Source organism: Buteo buteo, chromosome 22 (assembly GCF_964188355.1).
Source record: "Buteo buteo chromosome 22, bButBut1.hap1.1, whole genome shotgun sequence".
In the NCBI taxonomy this organism is placed as follows: domain Eukaryota; kingdom Metazoa; phylum Chordata; class Aves; order Accipitriformes; family Accipitridae; genus Buteo; species Buteo buteo.
The window spans coordinates 17,772,330-17,794,877 of NC_134192.1; the positions used below are offsets into that span (position 1 = coordinate 17,772,330).

General features: G+C 40.3%; 1 protein-coding gene across 4 annotated transcripts in view; it reads right to left on the reverse strand.

The window, feature by feature from the left end:
* The window catches only part of FGF13 (fibroblast growth factor 13), a 268,386-nt gene that overhangs the window by 102,055 nt on the left and 143,783 nt on the right, over positions 1-22,548 (reverse strand). For 3 of the 4 annotated variants that reach the window (XM_075053923.1, XM_075053925.1, XM_075053922.1), the window contains one exon: positions 20,995-21,162. The exons of the other annotated variant lie outside the window; for it this stretch is intronic. In XM_075053923.1, the coding sequence (XP_074910024.1) occupies positions 20,995-21,160 (166 nt within the window). In that variant the 5' untranslated portion in view covers positions 21,161-21,162. The remainder of the gene's footprint in view (positions 1-20,994; positions 21,163-22,548) is intronic. 4 annotated transcript variants of the gene reach the window in all.

The following is a 22,548-nucleotide window of genomic DNA, read 5'->3' on the forward strand; positions in this document are numbered from 1 at the left end:
AGAGTTGCTGAAACTATTGATTTTTAATTAATGTTCGTTCTTTAATTACTTGCCTTTCTAATTAAATTGCTGTTAGGTTGGAATGATGGAACATCCCTAGAGGTTAGTATGTTGTTCCTCTGTGTCTTTTACCTGCAATGTTTTATCCTTAAAGGTAAGATGGACATCTTCAGAACACTTGTTAAACTTCAGAACGTAACCCAAAATTTTTGGTGGGTCTATGTTGTAGGAAGATGCAGAGGATAATTACTGGGCCAACTGCACTCACAGCTAAGAAGTCTCTTTCTAACACATTGTGACAAGGGCTATTGATCTCCTACCAGCAGCCTGAGAATGGAGAGAAAAATCATGTGTTTTAACTGACCCTCACAGAGATTTATTCTTTGACAGAGAAATAATACCTGGGAGTAACCACTTAGATTGTCATGGTTTTGGGTAGGAATGAAACAGCTTTTGTTATATGAGACAACACTGAACCATGGATAGATATTACCATAATCCAATTGCAGTAACAATAGACATCATCACCCCTTTTTGCTTTACTGTCTAGCCTAGAATATATTCAGTCTTAAATAAAAGCACCATATTCTTTACTGATCTCAGTTATGGAGCAGGCTCTGCCACCTGTGCTAACCTTTCAAGAACAGTTACACAGTGTGTAAGCATGAGATCTATGATATTTATTTCTGCCACAAGTAAATACAGAATGATCCTCACAGCCATCCTGAGCTGAGGCTGCAAACAGAACCAAACGATGTCAGGAAAGGAGACAAAGTCTTGCCAGGTGGAAGGAAATAGTGAAAAAAGGGGGCATTTCTGGCATTCTTTAGGTATGAAGTGAGCAACAACTTTAAGGAGAAGCAGCATCTTTTAGTATGAGTTAAAAACACTGCCTTTTCCTACAAACCATGTCTGATTTCTTCCATTATGGTTACAACAGCACTAATATTATGGTACAAATGTATTAGAAAACCTAAATTGGATAAAGTCGTCACAGCAATATATTCTAAAACAAGAAAACCAAAAACACTGAAGGCCAAAACATTACAGATTTAAGTAGAGAGGGCAGAGGAACTTTTTCCAAAAGCAAGGCTCCCACAGGTTTGTTGTAGCATAGACTATATTTTCCTCTCTTCTGAGCCTTGTACCTTGGTTCCTTCTGTCATACTGCCCTACACTTCAGCCCAGTCAAATATTGCTGTAAAGATGATTCATGATGCCAAAGAGGTTAAGTTCTCAGGAGAGCTCGGCTCCATGATGTGGGCTTCCCCCTTCGATCCCCCAGGGATCTCTGTGGAGGTTTCCTTTGGCAGCTTCTGCAGTTTTGCTCTGAATTTTATGAACATATGAATGCCAAATTATGTGAATTAAAATTTCCACCTGGCATTGGTGGAAAAAATCTACACGTCTTGTGCCAATGGGCTACAAAACTAGAAATGCCCTGCTTCTCTCAAAAACAGGATTTTGGTTTTCTGTAGAGATTTCTGAACCTTAAAGACCATTTCTGTCCGTGTGAGTTGATTTCCCTCTGGAACCTGCATTTTGCCTTCCCACTGCCAGTGTTACAGTGCGCTGGTGAGCACTAAGCACAGTGTTTTAAGTCCTCCGCTACTCCCCTTCAGCAGCAGCAGCAGCAGTTCGATATCCCATTTCCTCTCTTGGCTTTGCTATTGAATAGGCAATTTTTCTCCAGTAACTTCTCATTTTTTTTCCCCCGACTCAGCTTGCCGCAGCATTCATCTGAGCAGTCATTTACTATGGAGTTCTTTACTCCTAAGCTTATTATCTTCCATTTATCTGCATTGAGTTGTGCTGCCCTATTACAACCCAGGTACTCAAAATTAATCCTCCTCATGTATCAGATTAAATTGTTTCTCATTATCTGCTTGACTCTCAATTCAGTACCATTTGTAAAACTAAAACCTACTTTTCCATAGTATTAATCAAGACATTTTTTTTGGTGACAAAAAGCCATTGTGTCCCAATCTGAATAATCTAAAACAGTTCAAGTAATATTTCTCATACTAGCCAAACTTGAATGTTTCCCTATTTTTCTTTTCCCTTCCTCCTGAAGTCCCGCTCCGTAATCAGCCTTTTGAAACACAAATTTCGTGCATTTAATGCATATTTCTCCAACCTGTACTGTCTCCTTATAGCTAAAAGTTCTCAGTGATCAGTGTTTTACATGATCAGATCAATCATAGCATGTGCAGCTGCTCTAGGAGCCCCGATAAAACAATTTCCTATTGCTTTTTTAAAATAGATTTACAAGGCAATTTCCCTACTTGCTCACTAGCTGTACCAGCCTTCCTCTAGCCTTATAGATATACGTTCATTTACACCAATTTCTTGAACTTTATTTTGTTGCAGATTGGGGGGTATGGGGTTTTAAATCCGTGTAATTTTAAAATTAATTGTGAATCACCTTACAATTTGCCAATGTTTGAATTCTATTTGAAAAAAAGACAGTAATAATCCTTTAGTAAATATGCATGTTTCTCTGCTTTGATTAACTGCCTTTAATTACACTACTCCAATTAGTCACTCATAATTCACCACACCATTAAATCTGAAACACATGTGGCCTCTTTCCCTGAACCTCCTCACCTTCTCATCCTACATAACCCTGATCTAGATGCAATTTGGTTGCTTAGGAGATCTCTCTTGGGGCAGTGAGAGCAACACAAAGGCTAATTCTTCTTCTTACACCGGAGATGCACAGAGAGGAGAGTACCAAGACAGCAGCCTTGGAGGAGATAACGCCTCTTGAGGGCAAACCCACAGGAGATTTTGAGGGCCACCGTATTCCGATAACATTCCCTGTACATACAGTGGTCCATAATCATAGAGAGTACGATTATGACCTTGGGGACAGGATAATTCTCAAATTATAAGATAGATAAGACCCAAGTTTGACAAACCATTCGGGAAAGCCTGCTGATACTTTTGCTCTCTGACTCCAGAACTTACAGGAACTTTTTCAGAGCGTTACTTTTATACTCAAGACTCCCATTCCCTCCACTGTATATATCCACTTACAAAATGGAGAAGGGAAGAGGAGGAATAAAAAATGGCACATACTTGAAATTTAATTTAAGAATGGCTTCATTCCAGAAAAGAACAGCCTTGCTTTATTCAGTCCCTCAGTTATCAAAAAGCTCTTCAGCCCTGACTGAAGGGCAGGTCCGTCTCTTTCTCTAGGTGCCTTAGCATGGGAGGACTCTCACTAACACACCACCCTCGAGCATTTCCTAGCGCGTTGCTTCTGCCGACAGACCTCTGCAGACAAATGAATGGGATTAAAAGCCACTGACAGCAATTTTCCAAATTTAGGTTCACGAGTTAGCTGGAAATAATTCCCTACTGGGTCCCAAAAGCTTTTGGAGTAAACTTCATTCAAAAACTCACCCCAAACCTAGACTAGTACTCAGGGGAGCTCTGCAAGGGCACTGCCAGCCGCACACCTTCCCTGTGGCTGGGGGAGCCACAGGTGTCGTGTCCCCCCCGCTTCCCCACGCCACGCCGGTGCATACACTGTCCTACTCTGCAGCTGTAGCAAACACAGCTGGGGAACTTCCCTTCTACAGAACTCCACACAAACCAATTTTCCACTAACATACCGTGCTATTCTGTGTATTCTTTAATGAATATCTATGCTTTTCTTTAAATATACCAAAACCTAGTCTGTCTGGAAAATACAGTTAAAATATGGATAAGACAAAAGAAATTTTACAGTAAGTGAAGATGACTGCATCAACCATTTTTCAGAGCAATCTTCTCTTTTGAGAGGAAAACAGACCACCAAGAAGATGGTGCATCTTGAAAATGAGATGACTTTCAAAGAGATATATTTGAGTCAAAGTGCTGAGCTTAATACCAGAGTCTGGAAGAGATTCTGTGGCCTCCATTATTCAGATGATCTGATGGCACTTCTGCATTGAGTCATGGCAGCCCACTTGCAATTCAGAAAAACCTAATCCTCTCAGGCTTGAAATCCAGGTAGAAAACTTACTACTGCACTTTGTGGGTGAGGTTAGTTCCACGCTTCCTGCTGTAATACTCTTCTATGCAGAATGCTGCTCAATTCATATACAATTCATGAGTAGAAAGATCTTTTCTCCTTGTTGAATTCCCGCCTCCCATTGCTTAATAGGAGACATGAACTTACAGCACTTGTTAGAAACTTGACACTATTCAGCACTTTTTACACCTAGTGACAACACCTCTGCATTAATTGTCCTAATCAAGCGATTTTGCCATGAAGAACGATTTGATACACTGTGCAGAATATCTAATCTGGTCTCTGCATTGAGATTTTCCTTCATTCACTGTGAGAAAGAAGAACATATTCCTGGCTTTCCCATTATTCAACACTAATAGACTTAATCATAGCATAGAGGCTACAGAAAAAATCTCAAGACTATCTTAAGCCATTTCATATATTTGTTAATTATTAAGGAAGCACACAATCCAATTATACATGACTTTTATTTGCCCTTAGTGAAAAGAGAACTGAAAGGTGATGTAACATTCTTGAAAGAATAACTTAAGGTCACTGCAAGGCTCCTTCCAACCATCAAAATATGTGAGTAATGTAGCACAAGTAAGAACCTAGTCTATTACTTTAATGAAATCACATCCTTAAGTGGAAATACACTGTCCTGGGACAACAGCAATTAATGTTGCAGGGTAGCTTACCCAGTCAATAAACTTTGAATCTTTTAAAGCTGAAACTATGCCAGTGTGAGTCAGCAAGCACAACAGTCTCTTCTCTGTGAAGAGGATGTTTGCTAGCATTTCTGCTCATTAATCTTTTAACTTCTAGTCCACAAACCTGGCAACCAAGGAGGAAATATGACCACTATAAAACACAAGAATTACACTGATTTTTGGATTTTCCTCCACACTTTAATTTCCTAGCCAGTCCTTTGCTTATAGTTTGTAGTTAGTAACTGTATTTTTCACTGATGCCCTTCTCTGCCAAACACTATCAAAGTGAGCACACTCTGTAGAGGTATGAGCAGAAGACACACTAGAGAAGCGTCTCTACCTGCATTTGTTTATATACAATATTAACTTGAACTTACTGATTGGATATGCATATGGAAGCATAAAATTTGGCCATACTTTACCTGTGAGATGATTATTTGTTAGCAGTGAAAGAGACCAAGAGATTTCACTGATTTCCCTGATTTCGGTCTCCAGGCAGAAGAATTTTTTTTTTAGTGGAAAATGTGAATTTTTGTCTAGGGAAAGTACTTTTTAGTCCAAGGAAAGATATATCTTTGGGTAGAGGGGAATAATAAACAGTAGACTTCTGCATCAACTATTAACATAATAAATGGTTTTTAAAAACAACACAGATGGAGTCCTCCTATGCAGATGGAGCATGAAAAACAGACTGATCAATTCAGCCTACGTTGAATGTAATACGTGTATTACACTTCACTTCTTGGCCCTGCAACCACATGCAACAAGTGAAATGGCATCACAGGGTTACCCTGAGAGGACATGCCAAGGGATTGAGCTGTCTGAGCTGTTAGCTCATTTGTTCAGATGGACAGACAACCCATGGATTCCGATTCCTGAATATCTGAAGTCTTCCAATACGCAAAGCATATTGCCTCATGCCCAAACTATACATTTCTCTGATATTCCAGTAGTTTTCTCCATCGTGTTGGAAAAACTCTCACATCTTCTACTAGTTCAAGCAGTCTTGTTGAAGAAGACAGATACCCTGTAAGTTATGTTGATATACTAGTCTTCAGAGCAATCTTTAAGAGACAGGGAAAGTTTTAGAACAATTTTGCAAGAAGACTAGGATAATTTCCCAACTTGGCCTCCAGTCTCGTTATTACAGAAAATGGAGGATGCGATGGCTTATAATGAGGAACCTCTATAAACCATGAAAGGAGAAGTCCATATGGGAAGACTCCAGTAAACACTCCTGCAAATGCTCAGGAGACTTTCACATGGTTACAGAGGAAGCACTCATCTCCTCCCACAGTTTTTTAAGCATTAAATACAGGTGGTGGCTGGAGCCAGCCACCCTCCTAGCTACATGTCACCTAAACTAGGAATTTCTTCAGCAGAGAGTTCAGGAAATACAATTAATAAAAGCAATCAAGAGAGAGACTGTGTGCATCCCAGAGTCATCTCATAGCCAGACACCGTTTAAGAACACAGACTTTAAAGCCAGTCTAGTTTCAGGTTGTCTCAAGTTCCTAACTATTTTTGGATCGCCCTGTACAAAGCTGGAAAGCAGAGCAGGGAAACCATAAAATTATACTATTAGAAAGGAAGAAAGAAGCAAAGCAAGCAAGAAAGACAGACAGACTTTGAAAAAAAAAGTAGAACAGTCACACCCCTTTTTTGGTGAACCACATTTCTTCTTTAACAAAAAACACTTTGGAAAGCACTTCGCTCCTAAGTCCTCAGGGTTCATGTTACAGACACTCTTAAAAGCTACAGAAGACATAGTTCCAGATAAGATCTCTCAGTTTTGTGCATATGGATTTCTTCTTCTTCTCCCCTCTCACCTGTTTTTTAATAGACTGCTGAGAAGAAGGGCTATTAGGAGTAGCTGAAGCAGGCAAAGCCATTATCACTTGGTCTTTATAGGACCTTCAGTGCAGCTAAGCTTAATGGAGTGGCAGAGGATTCCTAGAACATTTGGCAGCAGTACATGTAAAATCAACCTTGAGTATTTAGTCTCTCAAGAAGTTAGAAGTAAATATTAGGAGCCAGTTCTCAGCCAATACTCACTCTGCTCCTGCAATCCCTCTGCTTCACAGCTTCAAGATCCATTGACTTCAAATGGGGCAATGCCAATTCGAACAAGTTATATTACACAAGAAATAACAAGTCTTGTTATTACAACGATGGAGAAATCAGACATCAACTCTCCCATACTCCAACACTGTCACCACTAGATTTTTAAAGACCATAAAGCAGCCCTAAACTATTTGTGAATTTGCTCAAACTACCAACTGCAAGAACCAATCTGTTTTGATCCTTCCCTGGAGTCCCATCCTAAATCAAAGTAATACAACCGAACCTTTTAACTAAAGTTTCCTTTCTAACCAATCCACAGTAATAGAAGTCTCTTGAGAAATCTGGTGTGTGAGTTTAGATTTGCATGTTTTTCCTTATAAACCTTGACTTATGCATTATTAAAAAAAAATATTCCTACAGATTTGTGTCCTTACAAGTAAGTGTTCATCACGGACATCAACTCCAGAAGACTGAAAAGCTGACAGTATTTTACTGGGTGCTCCTCCTGCCCCCCAGCCAGAATCGTTTCCTTAGTACTAAACAGAGAGAAGATGAACTTCTTAGAGCAACAACAGATTGAGCTCAGACATTGACTCAGAGGGAAACAGAATGACTCACGAAACACAGGTTATACAGAAAGATTACTAGAAATAAAACAAGGAATGAAGGTAGAGAGTTTGGCACCTGAATAAGAAACAGCTCCTGTAAGAGAAGAGCGCTAAATATAGAACTCCTCTGCAACACCAAGTCACTGGTGCCTTTCAAAGGTATGTGATGAAATCTTTGGAGATGTATTACAGAACTCAGACAGTAAGTTGACCTGAAGCCAACTACCACTCTTACCGCATCCATCCCAGGATGAGTGAATTCCAATTTAACCCATAAATAAGAGTCTGACCAAGGACTTACAAAGAAAAATGTCGGCAAGCATCCATCTCAACATCATTCTGTTGGAAACACGCTGACTTTAAAAGTTGGCAATAAAACTCCTAAAAAAAACCCCAAACCACCAACTCCAAAACACACCACTGAAAAAAAAAACAACAAACCTGGCAGGAGTGTTGGGTTTTGTTTTGTTTTTTACAATGTCCTTTTGAGACATTAGATTTTAAAAGGCACCTTTTCAATTCTGTTGAGGCAGTACAAATTCTGCTATAGGAGAGATTATATCAAGAACAAATTGTCATAGTGCTACCCTGCAATTTTCTTCAGTCTCTTGGATGCACAATTATGCATATTTGCATGTGCAAATTAAAGAATCTGCCCATAAATACACCTGATCACATATAAATTGGCAGCATTCTACAGAAGTCAATGTACTTCATTAAATATATATAAGTTGAGGATATGGACAACTTGTGTGGTTGGAATCCACTGTTTAGATTATTAAATAATTTCATGTATATGATGGTGTGTACAGAGGTATGAATATGGAGTTAGAGAAGAAGCTGCTGTGCTTTGTGCTGGTCAGTTCATAGGATCTGATCTTCACAGCATGAGGTGGAACAACCCAAGGAAAACAGACCACGTTTCTCTGGCAGTGGTGGCATGACAGAGATGACGTTATTAAAAAAAAAAATTGCAGCTGAGTAACTAATCTGTTTTTCTTTGGAGATCTCTGTCCTCTACAGGTCACTTCTCTCACTTTCAGGTTTCCATCCAGAAGGGACTTCCAGCTCCTCTCTAATGCAGTAGCCTTTTAACTCTGTTGGAGCTCAGGGATCCCTCTCTCTTTCAATTTTGGATCTCACCTGCAGCCAACAAGCTCATCCAAAAGCTCTCTGCTCACCTGTACATATCACCAGCTCCTTAACCACTCTCCTAGCAGACTTTCCTTCCCCATCATCGGACTGACCTCCCATTCCAACCTCTCCTCCTCAGTTCCATGATGCTTTATGGTTCAAAACCTGCCCTCTCCTTGCTACTTTTTATACCCATTCTCCTATTGTTGTTTGCCACCCTATTCAAGCCATCTTTCTTCCTGATGATTAGTCCACACTTACTTGCAACTTGCTTACAGATTAAAATTAATAGGAATGGGGAATAGAAGTGTTTTTCAGCAAATAAAGAGTACATTTATCTTCAAAAGTGTTTTCAGCAGACATGACCTATCAACTCATCAGAGTTCTCAGTGTTCCCAATAGTACCAGCCTGCACAAGCTGAACATCTGCTGCCATTAGGTCCTGAAGAATAGTCTTCTGTATTCTGAATTCGAAAGAAATGTTATTTACACACAGATCAGGCATCCTTAGGAAAGTATGTACCTTAGTGTGCCAAAGAACAAGCAGCCAAGAGAAACCTCCACAGGAGAAACTGCCATCCTTTAAAACAACCTACTAATTTTTGGTTAGAAGGTCATCACTCTTAAAGAGGAGGAGTCCATGTTAATTCAGGAACCTTTTGGCAATCTGCTTAGTCTTCCTCAAGGATAATCAGCATGCCTTGAAGGTAACTGGCTCAGCAACCTAGCAGACAAGTAATTTTAAATAACCTCCTCTGTTATTAGGAGGGAAACTGTTGGGGGGCAAAGGAATTTTTGAAGCAGAGAATCTGAATTTTAGAGAATATATAACTTCCACTTAAGTATCATTTGCATATCATAAAGAGTGTGTTCTTCAGCACCAGCAGGAAAGCTTGTTTTGAGTCAGAGCTTCCCTCAACTTTGAAATAACTAGCACTGCATTTTTTTATATATCCAGAACCATATCATACTGACTGTACATTTCACTGCACATATTATTAAATGCACTACATGAAATTCTTTTCAGTTAAAATAGTAATTTTCTAAACATGCTCCTTTGTTATTAGTACAAAGACCAGCAAAATTTCTTGCCATTTTTACATTTATCTAATTTAATATCCAAGTGATTTAAGAAACCACTTACTTCCATTTGGCAGCTCAAGTCCCATTCAAATTTTTGCTTACTGCTGTTTTTACAGTGTATTTAATCTAAATTTATCATTAAAAGGCCAGCCATATAAAATCTACTGGGTTAATACTGATAACTCATCATTAGAAGGAAACATCCTATGTGAAGCTTAAACATTTTCTACTAACACTAGCAATATTTGATGTCAGCTTTGCCACTTGTCTGAAATGAAAGAATGATTATACTCACCAGAGGAAAGAGCAACGAGAGAGCAAAACTCTGTCTTCAACTACTGACTCAAGCTGGAGTTGCAGAGGAAGAGAAACAGGAGCAGGCACCAATTAAGCAAAGGCGCACAGCAGAACCCAACTCTACATTTTTTAACAACTCTTGCAATTAAGTGTCATATTTGGCATCACCTGTTGCAGAAATGAAAAACCATATGACTGTTCAGAGGAAAGGCAGGTTTAGAGAACAGACTGACAGTCACCACAAATGTGGTTTATGCTGTTAATGCCTTTTTCAAAAGACAAAAAGCTTAGCACTGCATTCACTGCATTCTCAGATTCTTGTCCTGCAGATGGTCTCCATGGCTGACTCTTTTTCTGCAGCCCCATCTATCTTCACAACACTGAAGTCAAAGTTGGTAAAGCTTCTAAACCAACGATGTCCATGAGGGCAGGCAGGACATATGAGTGAAAACATCCCTATTTCTGAAGTCACCAGCCAACGGTTTACTGGCATCAGAGCCTTCCATGCCCTGAGAAGTCTCATGGCAGTTTATTGATGCATCTTCAATGGATGCTAAAGTACCAGCTTGCTGTATGGAGTAAGTTCTGCTGATTCAGGGGCACAGGTAGTTTTTCACCCTCTATGGTAAACCTCTCAGTTTCATCCTCTAAGGATGTGAGGCTCTAGGGCTAGCTAAGCCTCTAGCCTTCTCATAAAGGTTGCAAGAAACACAGCTGAAGAATGAAATGTGCCTCTTCCACAAGATCCAAGGAAAAAATCTCTGAGACAGGTGTATTGTAACAAGAAGGAAAACCAAGCATAAGGAGAAAGGTTAAGCTGTTATTTAGAATATATTTGTTAAGAAACCCAAACCTCAAACAGAGCAATTAAGAGGAAGCATGGTTGGCCCACTTCATTTGTCTTCTCTATGGGGCTCCAGCAAAACAATCAAGAAGCTTAGATATTTGTGTAACATTACACTCAGTCACCACTCTATACACCGGTGCTCTTCTGACTTCTCTATGCCAAGGGCCACACAAAACAAATTCAAATCTGACTTAATGGTGCTGGCACAAACCTGAAGAGTGGCCACTAGATTTTTATTCTGTTGTGAGAGCTAATTTTGACCAGATAGTGTAGAACAGTGAAAACTAACACAGCTGCACCACTAACCTTTCTAGAAGGGACTGTTGTGTAATGTGGAAATGTCAAGCGTGAGAGGCAGCTGGTACCTAAAGTCTTCTTGTGCAGTAAGTTGTACTTGCTTGTAAGTTTTTCCTTGCTAAATCAACATGCAAGAATTAGTGCACTTGAAAACTGTGGCAGACAGCTTCAGATCAGGAGTATCCAAGATGCCTGAGAAAGGATTTCTACTCGTTTCCAAAATGCACCGCAATTTTTTTTACAGCAGAAGTTCAAGGAACATTGTGTCACTTGAAGAGAACGTACAGCCATGTGTTGGATACACCTCTGCAGGTCAGAACCTTTGCAGGTTTATGTCCCTTGTAATCTTTAGGGTTTAACCTACCTCTTTGTAATCTCAGTCTTTCAGAAAAAAAATATGTTTCGGTGTTTTCAAACACATGGCAGAAAGAAACAAACATACACACTGGGATCAATGCCCAGCAATCACCTATTCAGTCTTCCTGAACACCATTGCCTGATAGTACACCTTTCCGTCCTGAAGGACGAGAGCTGTCTTAAAAGGTATGCAAATATTTTACACTGTCCTACAAAAGCTGATTTTGCTTATAAGCAAAATCAAAGAACTTGTACACAGCAGGAAAACTCTGTAGATAGATACCAGTGGGCAAAAAAATGAATATGAAACAGTCTAAGCACTGCCTTTTTCCCAAACGCTCAGGCACTACTGAAAAAGCATTCAATAATTTTACATAAGTGTTCTAGGAAAACTCTGTCCTTTTGCAATCTTTGGAGCTCTGTTGTGCTAACTGAGGTCTGGGTAAAGCTTCTTCAGTTTCGTTAGCTTTACAGGTCAGGACACTTAAAAGAGAACAAAAAATAGAGACAAAAGTACTACCACCCAAAGTTAACTGCTTATACAATCATAAGAGAACACTAACCCACGTTACTGCATAGCATGCTCACCGCATATTTGAAATAAAATGTACTGCTGTGAAAATTCTTCAGCTTTGTTCTGAAAGCATCCACAGCTCTGACAGAGCAGTATCCAGAACGAGGAGAAGCATGAGAGCTGCTGAAGGCCCAGACTGCCGATGGACTGAAGAGCAGAAACCCCTGAGTTAGATATGGGCTGAGCTAACCCTGGAACTGCAAACCATAGACATGCTGCAACATAATACTATGAGTTACTCAAGCTAATTACCCCTGAGCTAACTAATAACTAACACCATTGCATGGTGCTGCACTGGACTGCATAGATGCGGGATGGTAGCTAGGGGATCTCTGCAGTATGCTCTGCTGCACCATGTAGACATGCCTAAATGTTCTTGTAAGTGATTGCCTTGGGAAAGGAAACAACTTCCCACTAATAGGTAAAAAGTTTAACAACTCCTTGTTTCCAGAGTTGTCGTAACCTAGAACAGCATGAAAAATTTGGTGTGCTCTCAACCCAAAGGTCAGTATTTAAATACTACAGACGTTACCACTGATAAAGGATCATGCAATAATTATGACGGGCCATGTAGCTGAATAAGGTACGAAGAAAAAACCTTCATTATTAATAAAGAACTATATCTTCTTATTTAAAATGAGGACAGATTCAAGAGTGAAGTCTGATGCTTTCTCAGGAGAGTCATGGAATGAAAAGGTAGTAAGACAAAGGCCTTCCTCCATACAAGAAGCACTCTTTGAAGCTCTCAAAGAGTCCTTTACAGACGAGATGAGAAAAGAATATCAGCATGACTCATTTGGTCTAAATGTCCTACTTTACATATGCTAAGTGCCAGATACTGTCTCCATAGTGAATATTTATTCTGAGCTGAGAGCAAAATAGCAAAAGGCATAGATAAAAGATTTGCCTCGAAGAGTACACAGGTAAGGTAAGAGATAAGAGTTCTCTTTAGGTTGCCATGACCTGTTCAGTGGTGAGGCCAGCTCCAGCTTGAGAATTAAAACCCATTGTCTTGAACTAAAAGCACTGAAACTGCTCCTAACACCATTACTTACTTAAACTTCTCCGATGCTACTGAGTGCAAATTTGGCTAACAATTACACAATTCACAATTACAGCTGCAGCTTTGAATTTTTGCACCAGGAAAACCCAGTTCACCTAACGCTTAATTTCTAATTTGTTATTTGTGGCCAGGTGAGATGGCAGATAAAAGGACTGTGAGGACTCTTAGTGCTTTTCCTGGTGTATCTATTACCTACAGACTTGGGACCACCCACCTGATGACTCCATGAGGACAGTCACCCAAGAAAGGCAGGTCTGCATATGCTGAAAAATCAGCACCGATTAGGCCGAAATCTGACCATGCTTTACAGAGGTCAGGAAACATCTGGGCACTAAAGAAAGTGTCTAGCAGAAAAAAAGAACATAGTCCAAAAGGGACTAGGTATTCAATAACAGGTGTACACAGAAAGGTACTTCGTAACGGCAGGTTTGATCAAAGGACATAGTCTGCAGGAACTATGACTTGAATATCAGCTCCCCGAAGAGTGCTGGGTAAGAAGTGACTGCAGGGTGAGCATTGGTCCATCAGTGCCACACACCAGCTGAATTCCCCCTCTGTGAGCTGCTGGCCTGGAGGGCAGCCTGGGAAGAACAGTGGCACTGTTAAGCTTGAAATCCTTCTTCTATCCAAAAGAGAGCGTCTGGGCTATTCCTTACAAAAGAGGGTGTCTGGGCTACCTTTATTCCTTACATTTTATCTTCATTTCCTCCAGCCACATTACTCTAAAGATTTGAGTCTGACAAACAGACTAAGGTGTGTACACTGTTTCCTGGACTGAGAGGTGCGTGCATACACAGTGAGAAGGATCTACTGAGACAAGGGGAGTCAAAAGAATCTCAGTAGACATAATAAAGGGGGGTGAAAGATGATGTTTAGTGTCACTTCCAGCTGCAATCCTTATTTTTCAGGTAGGTAGGAAAAATCTGGCAGGTGTATAAGTTAAAAGGAATTAGCAAAGCAAATCAACAGAATGCAGGAATCATAGCTGTGTATAACACACTGATCTCCAAGCCTCTCAGGAGCTAAGTAAAGCCCTAAGGAGAGCTCTCGCACCACGTCCTGTGAGGTGGCAGGTGTATGTGAATTCAGGAACAAGAGAGATTTGCAAGCCATTTGAAATGCTACCTTCAGTGACTTTTCTTCAAAACCTCAAATGCCTTCCTCAATATACACTTTGTAATCATTGTAGTGCCTACTGATAGAAATGTTTTATCAACAATTAGATGCCTCCTGCTCAGGACTTTAAACAGTGAACCACCACCTTATTCTTTAAATCACATCCACCCACCTTAAAAAGAGATGTTTTTTACAAGGCAGCACACAGCTGAATGTATAAACACCAAGCATAGAGCCAAGTACTTGGTGAAAAGTGAGGAAGGGATGGAAAATTAAAGTAGTAGTAGAGGGTAACAGTTTAGGGTAAAGCTGAAATAGGAGCCTAATAACCTGTCACCATTCGTGCATTACCTGCTAAAGCTGGCTGCTACTGTCCCCCTGTCCTCTGTCCCTCACCATGTCACTCCACCGTGCCTGCCACGGCTGGCACCAGGCTCACCTAGTGCTGAGCCACTCCTTAACTCCCGTGGTGAGAAAAGAAGGCGTTTGGTGATGGAACTTGCCGAAGCACGGGTCAACGCACAAGCACGTGGTGGGACGCCAGAGGAAAGGAGGGCTGGAGGTAGCTGGCAGATCAGTTGGCACAGGCTGCCGCAGAGCTGCTGCTGAAGAGAAAGACAAAAAACTCAGATTCTAAGTTGAAGTCCATGGAAAGATGTTGAATTCCCAACTCTGCTGGATTTCTGCATGGCTAGAAGTGTCACACCCCAGAATCTTCCAAAGGTAATAGTTAAGTGTCTACTGCTCAGCTGATTCAGTAGGCAGTGTTATTGTTACTAAAGCTGATGAGATGCTCCAATAGTTTTGAGAATCAAGTCCTTCAGTTCCCTCTTTATAATGGGAAACATTACATTTCCCTACTGCACAGGAGTGCCACGATGACATGCATGTTCAATCACGAACCACTGTGGCAATAAGGACCATATAAACTCCTAAGGGAGTAAGAAAAGAAGAAATCAAATTAAACTCTATGAGGGGGTTCTGATCTCATTTGCAGACAAGTAAATATTGAGTAAATCTTGGATTTTGGTGGAATTACTCTGGATTTGCACTGTCTGAGCCTGAACCTGAGCCAGGCCCAGACTGTGTTCAGGTAAGCTCATTAAATACATCCCAACCCCTTTGACTCTCCTGGGAGCACTCACATGTTTAAAGTTAATCGTGTGCTTAAAGGCTTTGGAGGATCAGGGCAAGAGGGCTCAGACACTTACAGGACTGAGCTATTCTGCTTTATGTACTAAGCATCTGAAGAAAATAAGAGTGCAGTTGTCACCACTGCCTTCCAATGCCCTGAAACAGAAGGTCATCATTTAATCACTCAAGTCAAAGTCGATTTCTCTTTGGGGGGAAAAAGCCATTATAACAGTGGCAGCTTCAGACATTTGGCTTTTGTGGTCTATGTCACTCCCTTTAGATCATCCTCCATTATAGATATGGTCCCATAGCTGCAGCAACTCCATGCATATCCAGACAGACAGGATTCAGAGCTTATTTTCATTTCATATTGGAAAAGGCTCAGGCACTGCTCATTGCTGCTTCTTGCCAGTGCCAGGATCAGGAGTGAGGCAAGGTGAAAGCTTCACGCTCCTCACAGGAGGACCCGAGAGGTGCAGACAAAAGCTGAGTCAAGAACAAGGTATTGCTGAGGAAAAGGGTGATGATGAGAGCACAGAGGGCTGCAAGGCCCAGCACCAGGCAATAGCAGACTGCCTGCCCTCCGTGGGATGAACTGCTTCAGGCCGGACAGCTTAGTTGCAGCAGGAAAGGGTTAAATACTCCTGTTGGCAAGAGCCTTGGCAAATGGGATACCACGTCTTCACTTTTCACCTCCATTGAAAGCAGAAGACATGATGGAAAACATCATGGAAGATTATGAAATGTGATTAACTTAGTATCAAGGGACCATAACCCTAATAAAGTTTCTAAATAGAATCATATAACTTAGTAGGAGCCCCTATTCAACGAACCAGTGAGTTACTTTCAGGTGGCTGTTGGTCCAGTTTAAATCTGATGTTGAATGCACGCACAGCGCAGATGCTGAACCTCCTCACTGGTGTCTCACAGCCAAGTGTGCTGGGTCTGAACATCTCGGACACAACCGGCACAGGCGGCTGTACCCATGTTTCACATGGCTCTATTATTCCCTCATCTCTATTATTCCCCAGTGGAATACAAAGTCTTTTTCAGTTCTGAACAATATGTAAAGTTTAAAAACCTCTCACAGTTCCCCATGATTTCAAATACACGGTCTCCTCCCCCTTCGTCTTTCTTTTTGTCCTCTAAAGTGCAGAAATGCACAAGCATTAAGAAAATTAAATGAAGGAGCCAGGCTAATAGGACTGATTTGGTCTAGAAGAAAAGTGTATAATTAGAGTGCCAAGTAACAGTACTATCAGTGGTGACACGACACTTGGAGCACCAAAGGGACATTCAGTATGACAACATAAAGGCTCTGAATTTCTGCTGATGACAAAACCGCGTGTGCACATGGAGTAGGCGGAAGAGCCAGCCTCCCACATAATGTGCTTAAATGTCCTACCTTTTCCTCGCCCCCGGGACTGGCTCTGCCAGTCATCCCATTGCTAGGGATGAAGATAACAAGCCATTGTCAAGGGCAACCGCAAAGCTGCTTGTTTCACATTAGCATCCTTAACATTTTCTATCTAATCAGATTTCCTGTTGGTTGAGGAAAGCTGCCTTTCCTCATTACCAGCTGCTATCCCAGATTTCCCTCTCCCCATCCCCAATACATATTTTGCCATGCTTGTCTGCTTTTCTGTGTAAAAAGGTTATGTATGCCTGGAGGGAGACTAAATGTTACCAAAAAAAAAAAAAAAAAAAAAGGCAAAAAAATCCCACATGAAAACAGAACTGTGGGCGAGAGGCCAAGACTCTTGATTATGTGACTGTGACTAACCAATGGGTGTTTTTAAGAAACATTTCTCTCATTATATTCCCTCCTCTGGATGTAATAATACAACTCAAATTAGTTTTCCAGGAGCAGACTTCTTTTTATGTAACCATGTTTTATACAGATAGCAGCAGCTTATGTTTAAACTATTTAAGAGAACAAATAGCTGCAAAATGTACTTCAGATGGCCCTTCTCCTGCTAGCAGTATATTCCTGGCTTGAGGGAAGCTACAAAAACACCCTGTATTTTGCTGCTGCTTGGATGTAATTGTAAACAATGCACAATGCCCACAGGACCTAGCATCCAGGTAAGGATGTCAGGTCCGTTTGTTTTATTGCATTTGAGAGATCCATAACGTTGTAAACTGTAGAATGACTTTGACAACACAAAGCTGGAATGATGCAGAATAAAGCAGCAGCTCATCTTTTAACTCAGTCCAAAGTTTCCGATAGCATTAGGTAGGAAAGGCAGCATCCTATCTGAACCGTGGTCCAGACTGACAGACATCACCCTGCTGGCACGGGACTCAAATGGAAATTTCCACATTTTGGGAAGATAATATAGTTGCCATTTCCTATTGTTCTCCTCCTTCTTTCCACATCTACCACTTAAAAAAAGACTGTCCTTGCTATAGTTACTGGACCAAGGACCTTCTTCTATGTGTCCTCCAGACTGATATCAAATGTACTGGCCCTGGACCTAATCTGCTAAGGTGTATTTGAAGCATATGGGTGCTGTGAAAAATGATGACATTGCAGGCAGGCAGGTAGGGTGTCAGGAAAACAACAAGAAACCAAGACAGGTTACTTTAGGAAACATGGATCTACTCTTCTCACTCCTTCTCTTGCTTTTAGAAATGGGCTTGAGATAAGAGAAATGATGGGCCACCTGGTTCAGACACCAGAGCGAGGTGGTATTTAAGTCTTTCAGCAAATAGTAGAACATTCCCCAAACACCCCTCCAAAATCCAGTAAAATCTTTTACCTGGTGTCATCATATATGCCTAAGGGGTTCAAATCCCAAAGGCATAAATGAGGCTCCCCAAGCATTAACCCTGTATGAAAGTGGTTAAAAAGTGCAGAGTAAATAAAATAGTTAGGCAAAGAGTTGCAAAGTTAGGAACATGCAGGATTTACTATGTGTTCCCATGTCACCACTCAGCAGATAAAAAAAGGTACATTTTTATACTCTCTGCAGTATCTTTCAAGTCTGCAATTTTCCATAAAACTTCCATTACAACATTCTACTCAGAGAGCTTTCCTAATAGCTTCTTAGTTGCCATACTTTCCAGTACCTTCAAAAATGTGCAAATTATGCTATAGTAACAAATTTAAACATTTACTTTCATTCATCCTCACAGCACAATTGAGCTGTTAAGTGCTGGGTTCACACTAGGAGGTATTCAGGTAGGGTTTCCTGCAGCCACTCCATTAACTTCAACAGACTGTTTTAGTGTTTGCACTGAAAGCAGAGTTCAGATCATTTCACACTCAGAATTTTTCAAGCTTCATGCCAACAAACCACTGAGGATGACACCCATCAGTCTTTCAGTGGGTCTAACACCGTTGCCAGGCAATTCACAGATTTTGAAGAAAAAGACCAATGCAACCCAGGCAATTTAAGCTGCAACAGAGGCCAAAAGCACTCCTAAACATGTATTTTCCCTCTCATGCTAGGGGAAACATCTTTCACAGAAACACATAGAGAAATCACCCAACAATAAAAATTGATACCCTATGAATTCCCATCAACTCAGACAGTTGTGGGACAAGTCAATATGGCCATAGCTTCTTGTGCCCTGCCTAGTAACGCAAAATTCCCGGAGGAGAGGAGGAGGGATAAAAAGGGGAAGGGGAAGAGACATTCATCCTTGTATACTGCAGTAAAAGATGAAAAGCTTTCCTCTTAGAACTAAACATTTTCAGTAAGAATGATTAACAATACCATATGCCATGGAGGAAGGAGTAACACAGCTGTTGTTGGAGAGAGACAGTATGTAGATTTATGGAGAATCTAAGAAGAGCAACTGTTGGCTTCCAGGCGACAATACGGCAGAACTGATGCTCCCCAGGTCTTCACTTAGAGCCTGCACCTTGCAAGCTTCTCCCAGCAGATCCTGAATTCCTCAACACTGGACCAAACCATGGCCCAAGGAGACTCATGCTCTGGAGATAAAGGCCCAGCATACTTCTGCTTCCCTTGTTCCTCTTGAACATACCACTGGTGTGTAAATTGTTGATTTATTCACTGAAAATGATCAGACCTAGCTAAGAGCCACTCCCCAGCAGGAATCCAGCTCCCAATATAAGTTCCAATGAAATGACCATCAGCTTCTGCTGGAGTTACACATGAGCACAAGGAGAAATTGAAATACATCATGTGAGTCAATGATGCCAAGTTTAGGATCTTGCATTTTATGGCTCACATGGAATCTTTCATTTCACCAAATATCACTTGCTGAAGATGCTGAGCACCTCTAGTAGTTCAGCCATCATCGTCTTCCTAGAGGAGCTTGACATGAACAGTTCTGGGCTCATAATTTACTCATGAACACCACAAACCCTAACAGATGATATGAAATTCATTACATTTGCTAATCCAGAAAAATGCTATGGGATTCACCTTTCCTTCATGTTTATTGAGTTCAGAATCACAAAATCACAACTCCTATCAAGTCAGCCCCAGAACTGAGAGGAGAATTAGACTTTGTGTTTTCAAAACCCAATTTTAATATTCAGTTATATCATCACTGAAACAAAAAAGCTCTCCCCACACCTTACACCAGTGTTTGTGTCAGACTTAATATTTCTGGTGACATGAGAAAGAAATACTATTTTAATAAAATACTTTTATTTTAAAAGACACAGATCTCCCAGAAGTAGTGCAAAGAACATTCATGCAAAATTTGGGGTAACAGGAGAAAGCAATTGACTGAAATATTTTTGGCTAATAGTGACAGCTCAGTAACTGATGCCCATCATTACAGAGAGAATAATACAAATGAATTGTGAGGAAGGACTCCAACCTGCTCACTTTGCCATTCCTGCAGACTCAATTGTGGCAGAAACCAGCCCTGAATTTTTCATTTTAAAATACATCTACCAGAAGTAGCATTATTTGTCTTGGCAGATACTGGAGCTTATGCAAAAAGTAGAAGGCTTACCATGTAGAATATGAGGCAGTAATGCAAAACATTTATGGAACAATAAGAGAAAATATTAAAAAAATATAATTTAAAATAGCTTAATCTTATGTACACTGGACGAACAAGTTAAAGATATAGATACCTCATTAGTAATTTCATATTAGTAAACATGGCATTAGAAGAGACCATACCTTTGCTTTATCTGAAAAGGAAAACATTCTACTTATTTTTTTTTCTGCTCTGCATGCATTTCATTTTCCAAAATGCAACCAGGCGTGCATTACATACAAACTTCATCCTGCTTCACTGAAGTACAGCTGTTATGAGCATTCTCTAGCGCTATGCAGAAGCCTTATGGAGTGAAAGGTGTTGAGGATAAGCCGAATCTGAGTCTAAGTGCCATATTTTCAGCAGAGTGCAGCTTCAGAAATGTTACTGGAAAGAACCAACTAGGAATTGATGCCGTTTAAGTAGCAAGCAACTTTTGGCAGCCAAAAAAAGGGCAGTGTGTAATGATGAGAGCTGAAACAAACAAACTTTATTTAAGAAAAAGCAGCGCCACTTCTTGTCTAGAATGATACTGTACATAGCTTATATTATAGTGTCCCGTGATAGCTGAATCAGACACTAACAGGCAAGCAAAGGGGGACATGGAGTGCATCACGCTTCCTGCATCAGTTGCACTGCACTGACACGGGCTAGAAAACACACAGCACACTCTAGGGACATACATGGAAAAATAAAAATAATAGAAACAAACAGAACATGGATCCATAGTGCCACAAACCTTCCGGCTCTGTGTTCTCTTTGAGGTGCACTTGCTTCAGTGGGCAGCAGAAGATTTCGTGACACTTAGCACGAAAAGGGGACTCTTTTTTCTTTAATTCCGCAGATTGGATCGAATCTTGCCGTAACATAATGTACTCCTGTGTGCCAGGGGGAGCGTCATCCATAACTGTGGTCACCACATAACAAAATGAACTCAAGTTAGAGCTTGAGGAAAGCAATCCAGAGAATTAAATCAACTACATAATGTCAGGGTGGGGGAAAGAAAGGAGGGAAAGAAATGTTTATAGGAAGGAAAATAAAATTTTAAGTGTAAAGTATCTTAGTCATGGTGGTAGAAGGGTGGGGAAAACATTTACTTCTATAAACAACACTTCTCATAAACATCAACACTTTATATTGGTTCATGCAGCTTTAATAAATAGTAGAATAACACCCTGCTCCAAAAAGCAACAAGGTTCTCTCCTATGTCTTTGCTTTATTCCCCTGTAGCACCTATATCTATTCTCCATGCAGATTAAGAGGAAAAAAGCAAACAAAGCATGCTTTTATTGTCTAGCCACAGGCAATCTCTACGTTAACATCAGGGAGTAATCATTGCACATCTGCAGGTAATGCAACATCAGTCTATCTATTCCCCAAAGTAAAAAGAACATGCCTTTATCAGGATGTACAATTATACACATTTCCTTAGAGCAAGCACGATAATCCAATGACATTTGACTTGATCGTCATTTTCAATGGATAGAAGAGTAGATGTACAAAGAGAAAGCACATTAATCCTTTTGATGGTTTTCTTGTAAAACAGCAAGTCATTTTTTAAAGTTGATATTATAAATCAATACTGCCATTAATAACATAAATTATATGCAGTCTGAAATGTTTTCTGAATGGGGTCAGACTATTAAACAGTATAAAGATAAAATATATAGCGTACAGAAAGCTCCAGCTACCTCAAAGTATTACATTACCAGAAAGAATTGGAACACTTTCCCACTATCTAAAAAATGAAGCCTTAATAACAGAGATAGTGAGATTCCTCAGCTTACAGCTTTAAGGCACAGATCATCTCTCAAGAACAAAAATTAAACGCTTTTTCAAAAGACAGTCTCTAACCACTACTAGTTATTTATAGTGTGATGCAGAGATATAAAACCACAGCCAAAACCAAGCTGAGATTCTCCAACCCTATGGCAAGAAAAAAAAAATAAAAAAAAATATCCAAGAATTAGGAAAGTAAAATTCCAATAATCAGGAAAGTAACTATTGATAGACTAGCCTAAAACCACAGATGCACTAGCGCTACATAAGTTTATATGGTTCTAGAAGTGCTGGCCAGTAATTCAAACAATTTAACTGTTTCCTAAATATCTGCCAGTGTATAATCATTTTTAAAAACTGTCAGATTTAAACATGGATCCCTTCAAACAAATGTTATCCTCTTGCATTTTCATGCACTTGATTTTTTTCTCTCCTATCAAGGATGGTACTAGTAAGAGTCATATCTAGGTGATAAATAAGTGATTCAACTTGATAGTCTCTTTTCACAGTGGGC